General features: G+C 39.3%; 1 protein-coding gene and 1 pseudogene across 1 annotated transcript; both read right to left on the bottom strand.

The window, feature by feature from the left end:
* Positions 1 to 2,600: 2,600 nt before the first annotated feature.
* On the bottom strand, positions 2,601 to 5,903 carry LOC116902257 (zinc finger protein 709-like). Its single transcript, XM_032904676.1, has 3 exons — positions 5,722 to 5,903; positions 5,471 to 5,531; positions 2,601 to 4,182 (listed from the first exon to the last, which is right to left on the bottom strand). Exons 1-3 carry the CDS (start codon positions 5,753 to 5,755, stop codon positions 2,688 to 2,690), a joined length of 1,590 nt encoding a protein of 529 aa, XP_032760567.1. The 5' UTR covers positions 5,756 to 5,903; the 3' UTR covers positions 2,601 to 2,687.
* An 11,439-nt stretch (positions 5,904 to 17,342) lies between these two features.
* LOC116902259 lies at positions 17,343 to 17,531 on the bottom strand (annotated as a pseudogene).
* Positions 17,532 to 22,687: the final 5,156 nt, after the last annotated feature.

The raw sequence follows: 22,687 nt of genomic DNA, 5'->3' as shown, positions 1-22,687 counted from the left end.
CTCTCTCCTTATGCAGGCAGTTGCTACCACTGACCTCTCTCTCTGTCTTCAGAGCAGCCTGGATCTTTATGCATAAAGGGTTCCCAGACTTCAGAGTTCAAACTCTAAGACACCCAGAATCCTTTGAGAAGGTCCTGGTATAATTCTCAGTCACCTGGCTTGATTGTGTGGCCTTGAAAAACTTTGCTGTGTCCCACCACATGCCATGAACCCCTGAATTATAAATGGCAGTCCTGCACTCTATTTGTTCTACTTCCAAGCTTGCACAGCTTGGTGAAGAACTATGTTCTTTAAGCAAATCCTGCAAATCTGCTAAGAAACTAATTTGCCCCATGTAATACTCTAACATCATGTGAGTTTTCCACTTGAGAATCTTCAATGTTTAATACTCTGTGTAGGCCTACACATGGGGCACATTCTGGAGAGGTAGAATTTTAATCTTCTCTAATACCTCACTGCAACTGTCAGAGATCTTTGTTGCCCACTTAATTACCCTGGATTATCAAATCAAAGTCACAAATACACATGCAGTTTGATTAATATGCATAAATCGCCTCAATGGCTGGATCAATCCCAAACTTCCACATTGATAACTCCTCCCACCAAATACTCCTGAATTATTACTTAGTAAAATCTGTGTCTTATCTCTACTACCCTAGTCCCAGTAGGAAGGAGCAAAGAGGCCATACTCTCCCTGTACTTTCATGGCTGGTGTTCTCGCTTTCCCTGCTCTCCAGCCTGTACTACATTACTTTCTGGGCATGACAGTCCTGGATCAAAATCTTTTTGTTCCCTTTCCTTAGGAATCCAAAAGTAATGCCTCTCACTCCCTTCCTAGAGGGCTGGAGGGAGTGAGAAACTTTGGGTGCTGGAAATTTTATTTACCAATTATAAAACACTGGGGTCATGGATCTTCAGCCTGTGAAATGAAGGATTCTCCTGCAATTTGGGAACTGATTTAACACATGTAGGATTAGAAACAATCCAAAACAATTGGGAACAAACAAAAGAAACAAATCCTTAGAACTTCCTTTATGTTATCAGCCCCAATTTTATTAAATGGTGATCGTAAGTTCAAGTTCCAATGAGGTGTTGGAGTTGGAGACTTCCCATTAGTGGACCACCTTCCTTTTCACCTTTTGGTCCTGAAAACATGACTATTCCTAACAGTGCCTTCTGCTGTTTATCTTGTGCTGTTCAATACGTGAGGCCTGCTCCTAACCACCAAACGAAAAAAGGATATGACTGTAAGACTGTGACACTCACTTCCGTAACAGTTGACTCAGTGAAAAAAACCTACGGAAAGCGACATCACTAAATCCTGATTAGTGGGAGAATGTAGCTGTTACTTGTCACAGATTTATTTGTTGTTTTCAAACTTAAAAGCTCTATAACATTTAACTCACAGTGCAGAGGTGGGTGCATGGCATGTCACACATTAGGGTGAGAGTGTGATTTCTGGCCTTCATCCAGCAGGAGCTTGATTACAGTACATTTTTGTCATTTGCTTTAGTTGAGTTTAAGATGTCTTGGATTGCGAGGACCCCATAACACAACAGCTAGTACTCATAGACTTTCTTTCTTGTATAAATACTTTCATGATGATGAACACTAGAAAACTGTGCAGCGTGTTCAGCATATTGAATACATTCATAAGGGTTCTGTCTCATGATGATGAAGACTTGTTAAATTTGATAGGGATTCACCATATTAAATGTATTCATAGAGTGTACTCCACTATGGATGCTTTCATGAGGAATAAAACTATAAAAATGTACAAAGGCTTAACCATTTTAAATGAAGGCACATGAGTTCTCTACATCACAGTTTATTTTGTGCAACTGAATATGAAAAACATAGACAGGGTTTACCACATTGTTTACATTTATAAGATTTGACTCCATAAGCTGTTCAGTTACATATTCAAAGACAAACAGGATATGTAAAGGAATTGCCACATTGCTAACATACATAGGATTTCTCTAATTTTTGAGGGTTTTTTTTTTTTTTTGAAGACACATGAGACCAATTTTACAGGAAAAGCTTTTACCACTCTCACTACATCCATAGTTTCATCCATGTCTTCTCTATGCATCTGAGGATGATTGAAATGTTCACGGCTTTATCCCACTGATGATACTCATAGGATTTCTCTTGCACATATCTTCTTTAACGTTCTTGCAGAGTATTGTGACTTGTAAAATTATAGACAAATTTCTTAAATTCACAGTGCTTCTCTCCAGGGTGTATTCTTTTAAGTGTCAGGGGATGAATGTTTGGTGCAAAGCCTTTGCCATAGTAGTTACTTTCAGAGGACTTCTCTACAGTATGTGTTCTTTCATGTTTTAATGATGACTTTGATGTTAAATAGACTTAACACATTGATTACAGTGATCAAATTTCTTTCCTGAATGTGTTCTTTTCTGTGGTTCGAGACCAATGCTTCATTAAGTTTTGCCACATTTGTTAGATCCAAGGTTCTCTCCCGTATGTGTTCTTTTATATTGGTTACCACTTCTTCCTGCTAAGTCTTTACCACACTGACTATATCCATAGGGTTTCTCTCCTGTATGTGTTCTTCTATGATAATGGAAAACACTGCTTCGTGCAAAGGCTTTACCACATTGAGTACATTCATAGGGTTTCTCTCCTGTATGTGTTCGTTTATGTATTTGGAGATCACTGCTTCATGCAAAGGCTTTACCACACTGATTACATTCATAGGGTTTCTCTCCTGTATGTGTTCTTCTATGATACCGGAGAACACTGCTTTGTGCAAAGGCTTTACCACACTGGTTACATTCATAGGGTTTCTCTCCTGTATGTGTTCTTCTATGATACTGGAGAACACTGCTTTCTGCAAAGGCTTTACCACATTGAGTACATTCATAGGGTTTCTCTCCTGTATGTGTTCGTTTATGTATTTGGAGAGTACTGCTTTTAGCAAAAGCTTTACCACATTGATTACATTCATAGGGTTTCTCTCCTGTATGTGTTCGTTTATGTATTTGCAGACTACTGCTTTGTGCAAAGGCTTTGCCACATTGATTACATTCATAGGGTTTCTCTCCTGTATGTGTTCGTTTATGTATTTGGAGACTACTGCTTTGTGCAAAGGCTTTACCACATTGATTACATTCATAGGGTTTCTCTCCTGTATGTGTTCGTTTATGTACTTGGAGATTACTGCTTCGTGCAAAAGCTTTACCACATTGATTACATTCATAGGGTTTCTCTCCTGTATGTGTTCTTCTATGATACTGGAGAACAATGCTTTCTGCAAAGGCTTTACCACACTGATTACATTCGTAGGGTTTCTCTCCTGTATGTGTTCGTTTATGTATTTGGAGACTACTGCTTTGTGCAAAGGCTTTACCACATTGATTACATTCATAGGGTTTCTCTCCTGTATGTGTTTGTTTATGTATTTGGAGACTACTGCTTTGTGCAAAGGCTTTACCACATTGATTACATTCATAGGGTTTCTCTCCTGTATGTGTTCTTCTATGATACTGGAGAACACTGCTTTCTGCAAAGGCTTTACCACACTGGTTACATTCATAGGGTTTCTCTCCTGTATGTATTCGTTTATGTATTTGAAGAACATTTCTGTATGAAAAAGCTTTACTACATTGGTGACATTCATATGGTTTCTCTCCTGTATGTGTTCGTTTATGTATTTGGAGATCACTGCTTTGGGCAAAAGCTTTACCACATTGATTACATTCATACGGTTTCTCTCCTGTATGTGTTCTTCTATGATACTGGAGAACACTGCTTTGTGCAAAGGCTTTACCACATTGAGTACATTCATAGGGTTTCTCTCCTGTATGTGTTCGTTTATGTATTTGGAGAGTACTGCTTTTAGCAAAAGCTTTACCACATTGATTACATTCATAGGGTTTCTCTCCTGTATGTGTTCGTTTATGTATTTGGAGAGTACTGCTTTGTGCAAAGGCTTTACCACATTGATTACATTCATAGGGTTTCTCTCCTGTATGTGTTCGTTTATGTACTTGGAGAGTACTGCTTCGTGCAAAAGCTTTACCACATTGATTACATTCATGGGGTTTCTCTCCTGTATGTGTTCTTCTATGATCCTGGAGAACACTGCTTTCTGCAAAGGCCTTACCACATTGAGTACATTCGTAGGGTTTCTCTCCTGTATGTGTTCGTTTATGTATTTGAAGTTCACTGTGTTGAGCAGAAACCTCACCATGTTTCATATCTCCAAACTGTTTTTCTCTAATATGAATAATTTCATGCTTTAGGGTATGACTTTGATATGCAAAGACTTTACCATGTTGAATAAACTCAGAGGGATGCTCTCCAGTTTGACGGCATTTATCCCTGTAAATAAAATTGGCACATGTGAAAGCTTTCTAACATTTACTATACTAATGAGTCTTTGTTCCATATAAATTCATTTTACAATTTGTTTTAATTGAACACAGCAATCTGACTGAAGTTAATATCACATTAAGTTAATGCTGCTCCCCTACATTACGGGCTTTTACGTCTTTGAAGATATTTAGGATCGAAAGAGCATTGATTCCTGTAACACATTTGTAACATATTTTCCATAAGAGTTTATTCATATATTTGAAGAAAAAGGAGGAACTCAGAGCTTTATCACACTGATTCCAATCATAAATTTTGCTATCATTTGAATGATAATAATTTGGAATGTGAACCATGGCAAACAGAAAAACTTCCACATCCCTGTTACTCATATCGATTTTCACCAGTTTGATTATGTCAAGGTACCCAATAGTGTTGGAAAACTAATTATTTTAAAACTTACAGCATGTTTAGAAAGTATGATATATGTGACGATTAGTGCATCTCTTCTAATTATTCTGGAATAGAGGGAGGTATGTTGCTTCTTTCAATATCCCCTATGTTAACTTGGATTATATGCAGTGTGACAGAGGACATCACATTTAAAAGAATAAAAAAGAAAGGATTCCACATTACATTTAAATAGTTTGCAATTTTATATCATAGTGATGTGGTATATGGATTAATGTTCTACCATAAATGCATTCTTGAATCACAAAAACTATCCATCTCATTTATCTGAGCAATGTTATTAGAAGTATATGGTGAATAGCAGATTTAATATGGATTATTTCCTCATACCAAAGTTATGGACAAATACATATGACCTAATCAATTGGTTTCCCATTTGCAATAGCCAAGTGGCATGACACTGAATCAACTGGTATTTCTATACCATAGCTATACTGGGCTATGATTCAAATAGTACAATGCCTATTTGACCATGTTTCTATATATTTGAATGAACACAAGTTAGATACCAGTCATTGACATATATTGCTGTGTGGGATTCATTTATCATCTATAACTTAAAGCATTTCTTCTTTTATAATATTGCATTTCTTTAAACTTCTGAGACATTTTAAATTCCTTCAGAGGCATATACTTTCCACATGCAAGTGAAAATTACCTTCCATGACTTCTGGATTTTTGAAAATGTTCTTCAATTTTATGGTCTTCCCAAATGTAGCCTAAAGTGTGGTACCAGAGAAAGTATGTTACATTATTGGTTTATATGAAAAATTTAAGTTCTTAACTTGAGTGAACATTACTACCATGACTGATTCATTCACCTCATTCTCAACTGAAAATACAAAAACAAATAACAATAACAAAATGTTGCCTCTACATTTTAGAAAGTAAAAAAAATGACTGCATTACCTATAGCAGTGAGATTCCCATATGTCTCCAGCATCACATCTTTGTAGAGACTCTTCTGAGAAGGATCCAGCAAAACCCACTCTTCCTTGGTGAAGTTCACATGCACATCCTCATAGGTCACTACCTCCTAAAAGACCCAATATATGAGTACAGAAGAAAACATGATACTGACAGAGGTGTAAATGTTTACTTCACAATGAATATTTGCTTATTCACCTGAACAACCACATCATATTTTCATATAATAACAAGACAGATAAACTATAAAAACCTAAGTTAACATAAGAGCAAATAAATGGTTCCAGGGAACCTGAGGCTTCACTATTAATATATTGGGTGTGGAATGACTTAGGGTGATGTCAGACCTTCCAACTTATTGTTCTCAGAGACTCAGTACTCAACAGTGACCTTAGGACTGAAGCTTCCTCTCACCTGTACATGACTCCTGTAATGCAATAGACCATTTCCATCTACCCTTTACTTCTTGACAAATATCTTTGTCTCAGCACCCAAAAATGGGCAGAAACCCCATGCTCAAACTCAGGCCAGGTCTAGAATTCAACAGTCTGTCCAAAGAAATATCATATTATCTGTTGCCCTAGATTCAATTCTCATTGTTGCCCAAAACAGTGAAAACCAATATAAAAAAATGCTTCTTCTGTCAGTGTTCCTGTGACCAGTTCTCATCAAAATCCTGAAGGGAAGTTCACCAAGAACAATGTGAGCTTGAGCATTACCTAAGTTTGTATGTGTATATAAATTGAATAGAAAAATAATTCAAAACTCCTACAAAAGTAACTAGACGTAAACCAGAAACAATTATATCTAACTTCCAGCCACTATGATCTGTCTGTCTTCCAAAGAGAAAGGGCCCATGCTCTAGATCTTTGTCAGTAAATGGAAGAGATGAGAAATGTGGGCTATGTTCTGCAGCTCTGCATGACCCCTTGTGATTTCAGAAAAAACTAGTCCCAGGGCAGCCCACACATAAAACAATGTTGAACAATAATTAAATGTCTCTTTCCTGCCACATGGTTTATGTCACAAGATGTAGAATCTGCCCTATCCACCTACCCAACACTGTGCACCCTTGAGAAATTTCTGCATCTCAGAAATTCCAATTATATTCTAGAATTGAATATCTGTGAATCACTGCATTGGGACTAGAAGTGAAAGGATTCTCTTCAAATACTTCGGAAAGATGATTCCTATCATCACTTTCCAAATAATATCTAAAGTACTCACACAAAATGAATGTAGAAGGTTCAGAAATTCTATAAACCAAACCTTCAGATTTTCCCATATCTCTAACTAAATGCATACAGAAACAAAGTCTGTGTGTACACTCAGGACAATGACTTTTAAGTACCATAACTTGTCACTGCCATAGATCCAGAACATCTGCCTTCCCTAGGAATCCATGCTCTGAAAGGGTTAGAAGCCAGGGGCCAGCTGACCCACAGTCTGAACCATAATCCATTTCAGTCCCAGGTGATCAGACTCAGAAAGATCAGCAGATATGCTCTTCCTTGTCTGACAATGGTGACCCCCACAATCACAATGACCTGGATTTTGGTCTTATTTATAGCTTGCTACACATGCATCAGTGAAGAATCCTGTAAAGAACCTGCAAGCTACTTCCCACTAGTGCTCCTCATTCTTAAGAGAGCAAAGACTCCCTCATTAGCTTGGAAAAGACATGTGGGTCTCAGGAGAGTAGCACCTCCTCTACTGGGGTATAACAAAGCAAATGAGTCAAACAATTGAAGCATTCCATGCTCTGATGTTCTACCAAACATGTAGTCAGAGCCCTTGATTGGATGTCAGGTTGGGGAGGCAGGAAGGGGTGGGTGAAAAGGTGGCAGAACACCCTTAGAGAAGTAGGGCGAGGGAAGATGGGATAGGGGTTTGATGGATGGGAGACCAGGAATGGGGATGATACTATTTGAAATGTAAATGAAAACAATCAAGTAGAATATGAAAAGGAACTTCGTTTGCATATTTGATTAGACATGCAATATCCAGAGCAGCCATCTCTGCCTCAGACTTGGAAAGACTTCCAGCCAAAGTGCAATCAAATTCAAACAGTTACAATGAAAAATTGAAAATGGTATGAATTTTGAAGCAAGAAGCAGGTAAGGGGAGGTGGGAAAAAATAAGGCACAAAAAGGTATGTAAATGACTGTTCTTAGTATGGTGGAATAGAAAGTTTATTATACACAAAAGAAAAAAACAAAACCAGAACCAGGGATATCTGGGATAATCTAGAGTAGACTTTACTATGTACATCGTGGAGAGAGGAACTATGGTTAAAGGAAGAGTCAGACAAAGAGATCAGCATGATTAAGGATACATGAAAAACAGCAGTTACCAAAATAGTTGGGTTACATAAGGAATGGCACCTGTGAGAATGGCAAGCCTCCCCTGGGCTTGAGGGTGAGGTAGGCCAGCATATGTGTTAACAGGTAGGGACTGAGTACTGCTGGGGGAAGCTGACAACTTGGTGTGATTTCATGTGTGAACTAAGACCCACTGCCATTTGTCCCAGGGTCTTAGATTAATAACTGGCCAGAAGGAGAAGCATGAAATGGTTAAATTATACTCTCAAATATATTTTTTTTATTAACTTGAGTATTTCTTATATACATTTCGAGTGTTATTCCCTTTCCCGGTTTCCGGGCAAACATCCCCCTATCCCCTCCCCTTTCTTATGGGTGTTCCCCTCCCCACCCTCCCCCCATTGCCGCCCTACCCCCAATAGTCTAGTTCACTGGGGGTTCAGTCTTAGCAGGACCCAGGGCTTCCCCTTCCACTGGTGCTCTTACTAGGATATTCATTGCTACCTATGAGGTCAGAGTCCAGGGTCAGTCCATGTATAGTCTTTAGGTAGTGGCTTAGTCCCTGGAAGCTCTGGTTGCTTGGTATTGTTGTACATATGGGGTCTCGAGCCTCTTCAAGCTCTTCCAGTTCTTTCTCTGATTCCTTCAACGGGGGTCCTATTCTCAGTTCAGTGGTTTGCTGCTGGCATTCGCCTCTGTATTTGCTGTATTCTGACTGTGTCTCTCAGGATCGATCTACATCTGGCTTCTGTCGGCCTGTACTTCTTTGCTTCATCCATCTTGTCTAATTAGGTGGCTGTATATGTATGGGCCACATGTGGGGCAGGCTCTGAATGGGTGTTCCTTCAGTCTCTGTTTTAATCTTTGCCTCTCTCTTCCCTGACAAGGGTATTCTTGTTCCCCTTTTAAAGAAGGAGTGAAGCATTCACATTTTGATCATCCGTCTTGAGTTTCATTTGTTCTAGGCATCTAGGGTAATTCAAGCATTTGGGCTAATAGCCACTTATCAATGAGTGCATACCATGTGTGTCTTTCTGTGATTGGGTTAGCTCACTCAGGATGATATTTTCCAGTTCCAACCATTTGCCTACGAATTTCATAAAGTCATTGTTTTTGATAGCTGTATACTCTCAAATATTATGTTTGAAAGTTAAAATGCACCTTATAGCCCAATACTTTCAGTGACTAAATACATGCTCTAGAGGGCACCAAGTAGTACTGACATCTTTTCTCTTGCATTGCATTTTTTCTTTCTTTTTTAAATTATTTATTTATGTATTTACATTTCAAATGTTGTGGTGATTCCTACTTATATTTCTTCAAACCTCCTACCCCAGTCCCTATACCCCTTCCTTATATGAAGGCGCTGCACCAGCACTCATCCACTAGCACTCACAGCACTACAGTCCCTCTAGGCTTGGGCATCAAGTCACAAATCACCTAGAGGCCACTCCTCTCATTGATGACAGAGGAGGCAATCTTCTCTGACAGATGCAGATGGATCCCTGGGCCCCTCTATATATAGTCTCTCTGGTTGCTGGTTTAGTCCTTTGGAGAGCTGAAGGGTCAAGATGGTAATCATCATTCTTTCTATGGGTTTGCAAAACACTTTTAGCTCCTTCAGTCCTTCCCCTCATTCCTCCATTGTGGTCCCTGTGCTCACCCTGGTGGTCGATATGTGCATCTCTATCTGTTTAGGTCAGGCTGGGGCAAAGCCTCTCAGGGAAGAGTTATACCCGGCTCTTTCCAGCTAGCCCCAGCCCTCAACTCCGTGCCATTATTTCCCCTTGGATGGCTATTTCGGCTAACTTTACATGCAATGGGTCCTGGGAATTCTTGCTTCCCAGGCATCTGGGATTTTCTACTGGTTCCCTGAGTTCCCCTTTCCCCACTTGTACTCACCTTCATTCAATTTCCTGACCCTACCATATCTCTACCCACAACTGGTCCTTTCCCCTTCTCTCCCTCTCTTCTGTCTCCCTCACAGGATCCTCACTCCCTCTACCTCCTATGTTTATTTGGTTTCCCCTCTTAAGTAGGAGTGAAGCATGCACACGGTCATCTTCCTACTTCTTGAGCTTGATATAGTCTATAAATTGTATCATGGGTTTTCTGAGCTTTTTCCAATATTTACTTATCAGGGAGTACATAACATATGTGTTCTTCTTTGACTGAGTTACCTCATTTAGGACAATACCACTCTGGAAATCAGTCTAGTGATTCCTCAGAAAATTGGAAATCGTTCTACCTGAGAAACTAGATATACCCAAAAGATGCTCCAACATCTAGCAAAAATTTACTCTCCAGTATATTTATAGCAGTCTTATTTATAAGTTCTAGAAGCTGGACACAACACAGATGTCCCTGAAGGTAGGAATGGATACAGAAATTGTGGTATATTTAAACAATGAAGTAGTACTCAGCTACTAAGTACAAGGACTTCATACATTGTGTAATTTAAACAGGAAAAATAGCATTACTATAAGGCAAAGGGACAGCAATTGGACTAGATCTTGTGTGGCTTGATCAAGTGTAATGCAGAAATTTATTTCCTAGAAATAAGTTCAGTTTCGTGTTTATATTCGTGATTGCCCTGACCTGGGAAACACCTCAAGGTGCCCAGTTTGGAATTTTACTGATTGTCTAAAATTGATTACTTACAGAATCATGGTTAATGTCAACACTTGCTAAAGCAGAAAGGCCCCATCTTCCTTCTTCCTCTTCCTTTTATGAGTTGAGATTATACCAGCTACATAGTTGGCCAATGAACTCAGTTCTTAAAAGGTCCCTCTTTATTTGCAATTTTTAACGCCAAAGACAGGGAGGTTCATTCACTTGTATTTTACTTCTCACTACCAAGTCAGTGGCAACATTAAAAGAAGTTGCAGAACTGTCTTCCTAGAACATTAGGTGTTCAAAGTAGCCTTAATTACATGGCACAAAAAAGGCAGAGCTATAGGAGATGTTGCTCTAGTCAGACAATTATGAAATCCCATTTAAAAAATGAATGAAATTCTTTCATTTATTTTTTTGGGGTTTGGTGGTGGTGGGGATAGTGGGGTTGAGAGACTAGTCTTTGACCACTGAGACATCTATCTTGCCCAAGAACTGAAATTACTTATCACTAGGAAAAATTGGAAAAAAGAAACAAGTAAGAAATCAGAGCACCTGTAAAGTCTTTGGTCTTGTGAAGGCTCGTTTCCCCACTGTAGGGTAATGCCAGGGTGTTGAGGTTGGATTGGATGGGTGGGAATCGGAGCATACTCATATAAGCCAGGGAATGAGGGAGGAGTTTGGGAGAGATGGGGAAAGGGAATAACATTTGAAATCTAAATATATAAAATATCCAAGAAAAATAAAATTGTAATAAAAAAGGAGTAACAATAAAAATAATTTTAAAAGTACATCAGTGAAGTGACTTGTAAAAGAGCAGACTGCACCTTGGGATAGGGAACAACATAAATAAAATAGTGTTTGATCTTGCTCTTTTATGTAATGTTAGTTGATGAGAACTATAATGTGACACAGAAACCACAGTCAATGTCAGGTGTTTTAAATTTCTGAGCTGACTTAAAAGTGTCAATAAAAATTGTAGATATCTACATTAAGGCAGGTATTAAAATGGGAACCCATTATCCACTAGCTCAAGGTAACCTACCCTAAGCGAACGCCCATGAAATGTTATATTTAATCGTATCCATAAATTAATACATGCTGTGATATTACAAAGTCATTCATCCTGCCTGAATCAGGTCCTTCTCCATAATGGTGATCCCTGCAGCAGACTTTTCTCTGTAATCTACCTATTTTCTGCAACATTTCTCACGACAGTATATGCAGTAAACTGTTTCTCCTGTTCTCTTCCTGCCATGTATATTTCTACACAAAAGTCTTGCCACAAAAGTTTTGTACAGATTAAGCGCCAATAAGAATGTTATTCAGAGGCCACAGTCAGGTGCAAGAAGAAATTAGGTTCACAAAGGATTTTTCTGCCTGCTTCAGACCATTCAGCTGCTGGGAAGATCCACTACACGTGCATTTTAAGCTAAGCAGCTTGCTCCTCCTATTTGTGGGAGATGACTTTGTACTTACCATTTCTGGAGTTCTGAAGTTGCCAAGCTCCCCTCACAGAGCCTCGCAGAGGCTCTGTGAAAATATCACACAGAAATACTCACATCTTATCTGTTAAAAAAAGGGAACGCATGTGCTTGGTAGCCGGAAGAGCCGCCTTCTTCTTTGACTGGCAGGTCCATTAACAGGTTCTGATTGGCAAATAAATCTTGAGTGACATGAGCATCACCCTTAGGGATAGAGGTTGCTTTGAAGGGACTGACCAACCTGGTTCCACACCTGGGACAACCTTTTTGATGTGCAGATTTGCAGTTCAGGCCACTGTGCCCCTCCTCCAATTCCTTACTTGTCTGCTCTCCTGCCAATCCCCTAGGAGGAACTAAGATTCCTGATCCCTGCTGCTCAACTGCCTGCTTCTACCTTGTATTCACTGTTTGCAAATTTGGAGCTTGCCTAAGCTCCAGTTATAGCACTCATTAGGTATTTCCCCCTTCCTCTTCAAGGGGAGGGATCAAGCTGCCCAGCTTGCATAGCCCAGTAATAGCTTATTGGGAAACTCCAAGTCTGTCCAGAAGGGGACAGGTGTTCAGAATATTAACAAATAGGGATTTCATAAACAAAATTTTGTTTTGTGCCTTCTGGCTGGGTCCAAGTACAGCCGTAATACTTTTGACTTTAGAAAAGTCTCAGAGAAAAATCAGGAAACACCTGACAGATGATGTGAGGCACTCTGGTTAATCAGAATATTGTCCTCACCGGTAGGGAACACAAATATAACAACAACAAAACAACAACAAATCCACAGCTGTATTAGTAAAAGTTCTTCAGATTAACAGAGCTGTTAGAATGAAACCTAATGACAGTGTCCTTTGCCTCACAGAAGCGTTGCAGCTTTATCAGATTCCATTTGTCGATACTTGATCTTAGAGCACAAGCCATTGGTTTTCCACATAAGAAATTTTCTCAAGTGCCCATGTGTTCGAGATTCATCCTCACTTATTCTCCTTTCAGTTTGAGTATATCTGGTTTTATGTGGAGTTCCTTGATCCACTTGAACTTTAGCTTTGTACAGGGTGAAAAGAATAGATTGATTTGCATTCTTCTACATGCCGACCTCCCGTTAAACCAGCACCATTTGTTGGAAATGCTATCTTTGTTCTATTGGATGGTTTTGGCTCCTCAGTCAAAAATCAAGTGACCATAGGTCTTCAATTCCAAATCACTGTTTTATCTGCCTCTCTCTGAACCAATACCATCCCGTTCTTATCACTATTGCTCTGTAATACTGTTTGAGGTCAGGGATGGTGATTCCCCCCCAAAGTCCTTTTATTGTTGAGGATAGTTTTAGTTATCCTGGTGTTTCGATATCCCAGATGAATTTTCCTTCAGAAAATCCTACCGTGTGTGCCACTCCAACCAGCCCAGATGAATTTTCAAATTGTTCTTTCTAATTCTAGGAAGAATTGGATTGTAATTTTGATGGGGATTGCACTGAATGTAGGTTGGTTTTGGTAAAATGACCATGTTTACTATATTAATCCTGCCAATCCGAAATCATTGGAGGTCTTTGCATCTTCTGAGATACTTTTCAATTTCTTTCTTCAGAGACTTGAAGTTCTTATCACAAAATCTTTCATTTGTGTGGGTAAAGTCACACCAAGTTATTTTATATTATTTGGGACTATTATGAAGGGTGTTTTTCTCCTAATTTCTTTCTCAGCTTGTTTGTCTTTTGTGTAGAGGAAGGCTCCTGATTTGTTTGAGTTAATTTTATATCCATCCACTTTGCTCATGTTGTTTATCAGGCTTCGTGGTTCTCTGGTGGAACTTTTGGGGTCACTTATGTATACTATCATATCATCTGCAAATAGTGATAGTTTGATTTCTTACTTTCCAACTTGTATCCCTTTGATCTACTTTTGTTTTCTGACTGCTCTGGGTAGCACTTCGAGAACTATATAGAATAAATAGGGAAGCAGTGTTCAGCATTGTCTAGTCCCTGATTTTAGTTGGATTGCTTCAAGTTACTCTCCATTTAGTTTAATGTTAGCTACTGGGTTGTTGTATATGGCTTTTACTATGAGTAGGTATGGGCCTTGAATTCCTGTTCTTTCCAGGACTTTCATCATGAAGGGGTGTTGAATTTTGTCAAATGCTTTCTCAGAATCTAATGAAATGATCATGTGGTTTTTATATTTGTGTTTGTTTATATAGTAGATTACGTTGATTGTTTTCCATATACTGAACCATTCCTGCATACCTGGGATGAAGCCTACTTGATCATGATGGATGATTGTTTTGTTGTATTCTTGAATTCGGCTTGCAAGTATTTTATTGAGTATTTTTGCGTCAATATTCATAAGGGAAATTGGTCTGAAGTTCTCTTTCTATGTTGGGTCTTTGTGTGGTTTATGTATAAGAGTAATTGTGGCTTCAGAAATTTGGTAGTGCTCTGACTGTTTCAATTTTATGGAATAGTTTGGACAATATTGGGATGAGGTCTTTTATGAAGATCTGATAGATTTCTGCACAAAACACTTCTGTTCCTGGGCTCTTTTGGTTTGGAGGCTTTTAATGACAAATTCTATTACTTTATGAGCTATGGGGTTGTTTAAGTGGTTGATCTGCTCCTGATTTAAGTTTGATACCTGGTATTTGACTAGAAAATTGTCCATTTCCTCCAGAGTTTCCAGTTTTGTTGACTTCATTTTTTCCAATATGTCTTCCTAAATGCACACAGAAACAAAGTTAGTGTATACACTCAGGACTATGAGTTTTAACTATCATTCGTTGCCACTGACACAGATCCAGAACATTCGCCATCCCTGGAAATCCATACTCTGGAAGGGTTAGAGGCCAGGGACCAAGGCACCCACAGTCTGTACCATAATCCATATCAGTTCCAGGTGATCAGACTCAGAAAGATCAGTAGATATGTTCTTCCTGGTCTGACAATGATGACCCCAAAATCACAATGTCCTGGCTTTTGGTCTTCTTTACAGCTTGCTACACATGTGTCAGTGGATATTCCAGTAAAGAACCTGCAAGCTACCTTCCACTAGTGCTCCTGATTCTTAGGACAGCAAAGACTCCCTCATTCATTTGGAAAACACTCATGGGCCTGGGAAAATAGGGGGATCACAAGCAAATGAGTCAAACAGCTGAAGCATTCCAAGCTCTGCTATTCTACCCAACATGTAGTCAGAGCCCTAGATTGGATGTCAGGGTTGGGAGGCAGGAAGGATTGGGTAGATAGGTGGCAGAACACTCTTAGAGAAGTAGGGCAAGGGAAGATGGGATAGGGGGTTTATGGATGGGAAACTGGGAATGGGGATAATATTTGAAATGTAAATGAAAACAATCCAATAAAATAGGAAAAGGAACTTTGTTTGCATATTCAATTAGACATGCAATATCCAGTGCAGACATCTCTGCCTCATACTTGGAACGACTTGCAGCCAAATGCAGTCAAATTCAAACAGTTACAATTAAAAATTGAAAATGGTATAAATATTGAAGCAAGAAGAGGGTAAGAGGAGGTGGAAAAATGAAGAAATGAAAAGGAACATACATGACTGTTCTTAGTATGGTGGATTAGAAAGTTTTTTTATACTCAGAAGAGAGAACAAAACCAGAGCAAGGGATATCTGGGATAGTCTAGAGTAGACATTATTATGTATATGATGGAGAGAGGAACTAGGGGTAAAGAAGAGTCAGTCAAAGAGATCAGCATGTTTAAGGATACATGAAAAAGACCAGTTTCCAAAATGGTTGGATTATGTAAGGATTGGACCTGTGAGTATGGTGGCCTCCCCTGGGCTTGAGGGTGAGGTAGGCCAGAATATGTGTTAACAGATAGGGACTGAGTACTGCTGAGGGAAGGTGAAAGCTTGGTGTCATTTCATGTGTGAACTAAGACCCTTTGCCATTTGTCCCAGGGTCTCAGATTAATAACTGGCCAGAAGGAGAAGAATGAAATGGTTACATTATACTCTCAAATACCAGTTTGAAAGTTAAAATACACCTTTTGGTCCAATGTTTTTCAGTGACTAAATATATAATCTAAAGGGCACCATGTAATACTAACATCTTTTCTCTTACATTGTGTTCTTTCTTTTTGAAATTATTATTTATTTATTTATTTATTTATTTATTTAATTATTTATTTTCATTTCAAATGTTGTGATGATTCCTACTTATACTTCTTCAAACCTCTTATCCCACACCATATACTCCTTCCTTCTATGAGCATGCTGCCCTACACACTTATCCAGTAGAACCTCACTGCACTAGCATCTCCCTAGGTTTGGGCATCAAGCCTCAAATCGACCAGAGACCACCCCTCTCATTGATGACAGATAAGGCAATCCTCTGTGACAGATGCAGATGGAGCCCTGGGTCCCTGTATGTATAGTCTCTGGTTGGTGGTTTAGTCCTTTGGAGCTCTGAAGTGTCTGGCTGGTTATCATCGTTCTTTCTATGGGGTTGCGAAACTGCTTTAGCTCCTTTAGTCCTTCCCCTCATTCCTCCATTGTGATCCCTGTGCTCATCCTGATGGCCAATGTGCATCTCTATCTGTTTAGGTCAGGGTGGGTCAAAGCCTTTAAAGGAACAACTATACCAGGCTCCTTTCAGCTAGCATTTTTGGTGTCGGCAGTAGTATCTGGGCTTCATTTCTGCAGATGGGATAGATCCCTAGGTGGTAGAGTCTATGGATGTACTTTCCTATATTCTCTTCTTCATTCTTTCCCCCTGCATTTCCTTTAGAATGGAACATCTCTGGAATAATATATTTGAAATGGATGGGTGGCCCCAACCCTCAACCCCGTGCCATTGCTTCCCCTTGGATGTCTATTTCGGCTAATGTTACATATAATTGGTCTGGGGAACTCTTTTTTCCCTGTAAACTGAGACTTTCTACTGGCTCCCCCAGTTCCCCTTTCCCCATTTGTACACATCTTCGTTCAATTTCCTGAACCTCCCTTATCTCTTCCAACAATTGATCCTCTCCTCTTCCCCCCCCCTTTCTGTCTACCTTACAGGATACTCACTCCCTCTATCTCCTATGTCTATTTTGTTTCCCCTCTTATTTTTTTCAGTTTGAAAGGTTCTAAATTTTATTACTGGACAAATTAATTCAGACACAAGTAAGTCTGTAGGTTAAAAATGTTGAAATCCACCTAGTAGGACTGATTGACGACCGCAATTCAGTATAAATCCTCAGTCTTGCCACAGTGTGACTCCTTACAGACCCAGCTTCGTTCTCCTCCAGTGTCTTCTCTTAGAGTTGTACCTGATTTTGTTACCAGGTTTCATCCTAATCCATTGAGGAATAGGACGATTTTGCTTTCGTTTCTTTGCCAGGAATCACTTGATTCTGAAAGTCTTGTGAGTAGACATGGTGAGGATCTGAATCAGGCACAGAGTGTACGATGGCGGAGGAAAGGAGAAGAGAAAGGACAGGCCAGAAGAAAGCGATTAGAAGCTTGTTTCCCCTCTTAAGTAGGACTGAAGCATGCACACTGTCGTCTTCCTACTTCTTGAGCTGCATATAGTCTATAAGCTGTATCATGTGTTTTCTGAGCTTTTTTCCAATATTTACTTATCAGGGAGTACATAACATATGCCTTCTTTCATGACTGAGTTAACCTCATTTAGGACGATACCACTGTGACAATAAGTCTAGTGGTTCCTCAGAAAATTGGAAATAGTTCTATCTGAGGAACAAGATATACCCAAAAGATACTCCAACATCTAGCAAATATGCACTCTCCACTCTATTCATAGCAGTCTTTTTTTGAGAGCTATAAGCTGGACACAACCCAGATAACCCTCAAGGGAGGCATGGATACAGAAATTGTGGAATATTTAAACAATCAAGTAGTACTCAGCTATTAAATACAAAGACTTCATACATTGTGTATTTTCAAACAAGAAAAATAGCATTGCTATAAGGCAAAGGGACAGCAGTTTGGCTAGATCTTGTGTTGCTTGACCAAGTGTAATACAGAAATTTGTTTCCTAAAAATTAGTTCAATTTCTCGTTTATATTCGTGATTGCCCTGACCTGGGAAACACCCCAAAATGCCCACCTTGGAATTTTCATGATTGTCTAAAATCGATTACTGATAAAATCATGGTTAATGCCAACAGTTACCAAAGCAGAGAGGCCTTCCTTCTTCCTCTTCCTTTCTGGTGCTGAAGTTATACTAGCTTAATAGTTGGTCAGTGAACCCAGTCATTACACAGGAACGTCTTTATTTGTAATTCCTTTACAACTACCACAGAGAGGTTGAACAGCACTCATTCACATGTATTTTACTTTTCACTAACCTGTCAGTGCCCACCTTAGAAGAAGCTGAAGGTCTGTCTTCCTAGAACATTGGGCGTTCAAAGTCAGCCTTTATTACATGACAGAAAAAAAGACTGAGCTACAGGAGATATCGTTCTAAACAGACAACTATGAAATCTCTGTATAAAAATAAATGACATTCTTTGTTTTTTGGGGGTGGGTGGATGGGGTTGAGAGCCTAGCCTTAACCACTGAGATGTCTATCTAGCCCAGGACTGAAATTCATTAAGTATAGGAAATACAGAGAATGGAAACAAGTAAGAGATCACAGCACCTCTAAAGCATTTGGTCCTGTGAAGGCTTGTTACCCCAATGAAGGTTAACGTCAGGGTGTTGAGGTTGGAGTGGATGGGTGGGAATGGGAGAATCCTCACAGAACCCTGGGGACTAGGGAAAAGGAATAACATTTCAAATGTAAATATATAAACTATCCAAGGAAAATAAAATTATAAAAACAGAGAAAAATAAATATAATTTTAAAAACACACAAGCTAAATGTCTTTCAAAAGAATAAGTGCTACCCTGGTACAGGGGACAGCATTAATAAGATAGTGTTTGATCTTCTTCCAGTGTGCAATGTTAGCTGATGAGAGCTACAGTTTGTCACACAAAGCTACAGACAACTTCATGTGTTTTAAATTTCCAAGCTGACTGAAAGTTGTCAATGAAGATTGTAGCTATCTCCATAATGCAGGTCCTATAACAGAAACTCATGATCCACTGCCTCAAGGTAAACAAATTAAACGCTCATCAAATTTGTTATTTTTAATAGTGTCCACAAATTAATACATGCTGTGATATTACAATATCATTCACCCTGTGTGAATCTGGTCCGTCTCCATGATGGTGATCCCTGCAGCAGACTTGTCTCTCTGATGTACCTTTTTCCTGAACCATTTCTCATGTCAGAATACATGGTAAATAATAAACTGTTTTTCCTTTTCTCATCTTGCCATGTGTATTTCTACACACAAACCCTGCCACAATTGTTTTGTGCAGATTAAGCCCCGTAATAAACTTGTTCATTGGCCACAGCAAGCTGCAACAAGATAAAGAATTCAAAACAATCTCAGTACTTGTTATCGTTCTTGGAGGCAGTGCTCCTCCACTATTTCCATTCTTGTCCTTACATGAGAAAAAGGCCTAAGTTTATAGTATTTGTGTGGCATAAGGTTATTCTACCTATGCCCTGTTCTTCATACACATTTTGAGACCAAAATACTCTGTGTATTTATCTATGCATACTTTAATTCTCCACTCTATGAAATTTAATATCTTTATCAGTATGGTTATCTATATCTATAAATATATATTTATACACCCTTTCCCTTTATATAACTTGTTACACATCCTTTCCTGTGGATTTAGCTTCAGTTAAATTCCCTTCTACTTCCTATATAAGCCTATTTGCAGATTCTCAATTTGTCATAACTTGCCAAGCAATTCCAGCATTTTTGTGTAGCTCTTGGTCAAAGAACCCAAGTGCCTTCCCTGGCAAAGCCTTTCTCAGATTTTATTTAAAGCATTTTTCATTCATTCTCCATTCTGTGGAGATTAATACCATTTCTTATTAGTTGTTGAGATAGGATTTCTTTCTATCTTCCTGCCTTTGTTTCCTATGTCTTAGCTCAAAGGCATGGATTACTTTATTGCAGGTATACTTTAAAACACTTAAACATTTACTTCTATATTTCTTTTATCCTAAAAAAACAACTAAACCAATATCATATAACTCTGTCCTATGCTTATCTGATAATAACAGGCAGGCAACCTCCACCACCTACCTCACTCTCTGCCTTCTGAGCAACCTGTCTCTTAGTACAACAGGGGCTCCCAGCACTTCTGAGCTTAAACTCTCTGAGTCACACAGATATCTTTTCGAAGGGGCAATGGTAAACTCCTTCAACCGAGCTTACCTGTGTCATCTTGGGGAACTTTGCTGTTCCAAGCTTGTGCCATGAACCCCAGAATGATGCAAAAGTTTCAGCACACCTTTTGTTCTAGGTCTGAACCTGCACAATTTGGTGAGGAACCAGATAGCTCCAGCGAAACCACCAACTCTAGTACCAATCTGTTTTTTTCTACCTCCTAATCCCCCATTATGGCCTGTGTTTTCCATTTCAGAATTTCCAATTCAGTGTTAATACTGAAATCAATCCTACAGTTGAGACATATTCTGTGGAGGTGGTTGGTTACTCGGCTCTGCAACTGGACACTATGTGCAAGAGTTCCTGGCTGCCATGGCAAATGCTATGTATTCTCAAATGAAAGACAGACAGAAAGACAGACACACATACACACACATTTTAATATGCATAAATCACATTTTAATATGAATAAATCAGCTCAGTGCCTGGGCCATTCCCAATTTCCACATTGCTAATGCCTCCCCTGTGACAGTCCTGACTGACTGCTTACTAAAATCTATATCCCATCTTTGATACTCAGAACCAACCTGGGGAGAGACCACTGAGGCTCCTCTTCAGTGACACTTACATGGAGGGTACTCTGTCTTTCTCAGCTCTCAAATCTGCATCCAATTCCTTTCCTGACTTGGTGATCCCTGTTTGTCCCCTTGCCCTTGAATCCAAAAGTGATTCCTCTGTCTCTGCCTAGACATTGACCCCTGGCAATTTTATCAATTAGAACCAGCTACAAATAGGGAATCTCAGTTTCTCAAATGCAGGATTTGGGAACCAATTTAGCACAAGAGTGCATTAGAACCAATCCATACCAACTGGGAAAATGCACCAAACAAGCAAAGCCCCAAGTGTATCCTTTTCTTTTAATCATCCTCCATTTAATCCTATGGTGAAACTAAGTTTCAGTTCAAACGCTGAGGTGAGTTGTGTACTTCCCATTGGTGGCCACCTTTCCTTACTCATCATTTTGTTTTTGAAAACATAATAAGTGTCTATGACAATGCCCTAGGGTATTTATCTTGTGCTCCTCAAAACATAACACATGTTCCCTAACACCAAAGAACAAATTAATATCATTGACTAAACTGTAACACCCACATCTAAATACAGTTGACACTGTAAACTACATAAGCACCGATCCCTCAATCCTGAACAGTGGGAAAATGTAGCTGAACTTGGCATAAATGTGTTTTCTCTTTATTTTTTTTATTTATTGTTTAATTTTTTCTCATTCCACACTTATCCCCTACCAGTCCATCCCAACTGTTCCACATACCACACCTCCTCCCACATCCCTAGAAGGATGTCCCCATCCAACCATTCCATTTTCTGTTGCCTCAAGTCTCTTGATGGATGTGTGTATCTTCTCTGAACTAATCCAGACACACATGTTCTCTTCTGTACGTGTTGGGGGGAGGCTCACATAAACACGTGTATGCGACCTAGTTGGTTGCTCACTGTCTGAGACATCCCAGGGGCCCAGGTTAATCGACACTGCTGGTATTCATATAGGATCACTCTTCAGGTTTTTCCAGGTATTTCCTAATTCAACCACAGAGGTCACCAGTTTCTGCCAATTGGTTGGGGGTAAATATCTCCATCTGACTCTTTTAGCTGGTGTTGGGCCTTTCAGAAGGCAGTCATGATAGGCCCCTGTGTGTAAGCATACCATAGCCTGAATCATAGTGTCAGATCTTGGTTCCTCCACTGAGCTGGAACCCAATTTGGACCTCTCTTTGCTCAGGCTCTTCTCCATTTTTTTGTTCTTCAAGTTCTTTCGACAGGCAAAACTCTGTGTCAGATATTTGGATTGTGGGATGGCAGCTCAATAACATTCTGGCTCACCGTGGTCAGGCAGGTGTCTTACTTGTCACAGTTTAGGCTCTGAGTGCATTCTCCTGCCATGATCCAGGAGCAGCTTTATTACAGTAAATTCTTGCCATTTTCATCACCCATGTATAAGTTCTGTTGGGTTTGTGTGGACCCCATTCCACAAAATTGGACCCCTTTACCCCATTGTTTCCAGTCACATCTTTACAATATGATTACTTTCATGATGCTAAAGAATTTAGAAATGTGCAAAGGCTTCACCATGTTCAATGCCTCCTTAGTCTTTTTTTCATGATGATAGCGTGTGAAAATTGAAAGGATTTCACCATATTAAATACATTCACATAGTTTCTCTCCAGTACAGATTGTTTCATGTTGACGAAGACTATAGAACTACCTGAAGGCTTCACCTTAAATGTGCTCACAGGATTTCATTAAATACACACACAGCA

This window comes from Rattus rattus, chromosome 5, assembly GCF_011064425.1.
Source record: "Rattus rattus isolate New Zealand chromosome 5, Rrattus_CSIRO_v1, whole genome shotgun sequence".
In the NCBI taxonomy this organism is placed as follows: domain Eukaryota; kingdom Metazoa; phylum Chordata; class Mammalia; order Rodentia; family Muridae; genus Rattus; species Rattus rattus.
Note: the sequence above shows the minus strand (reverse complement) of the source record. Positions and strands in the feature narration are given on the sequence as shown.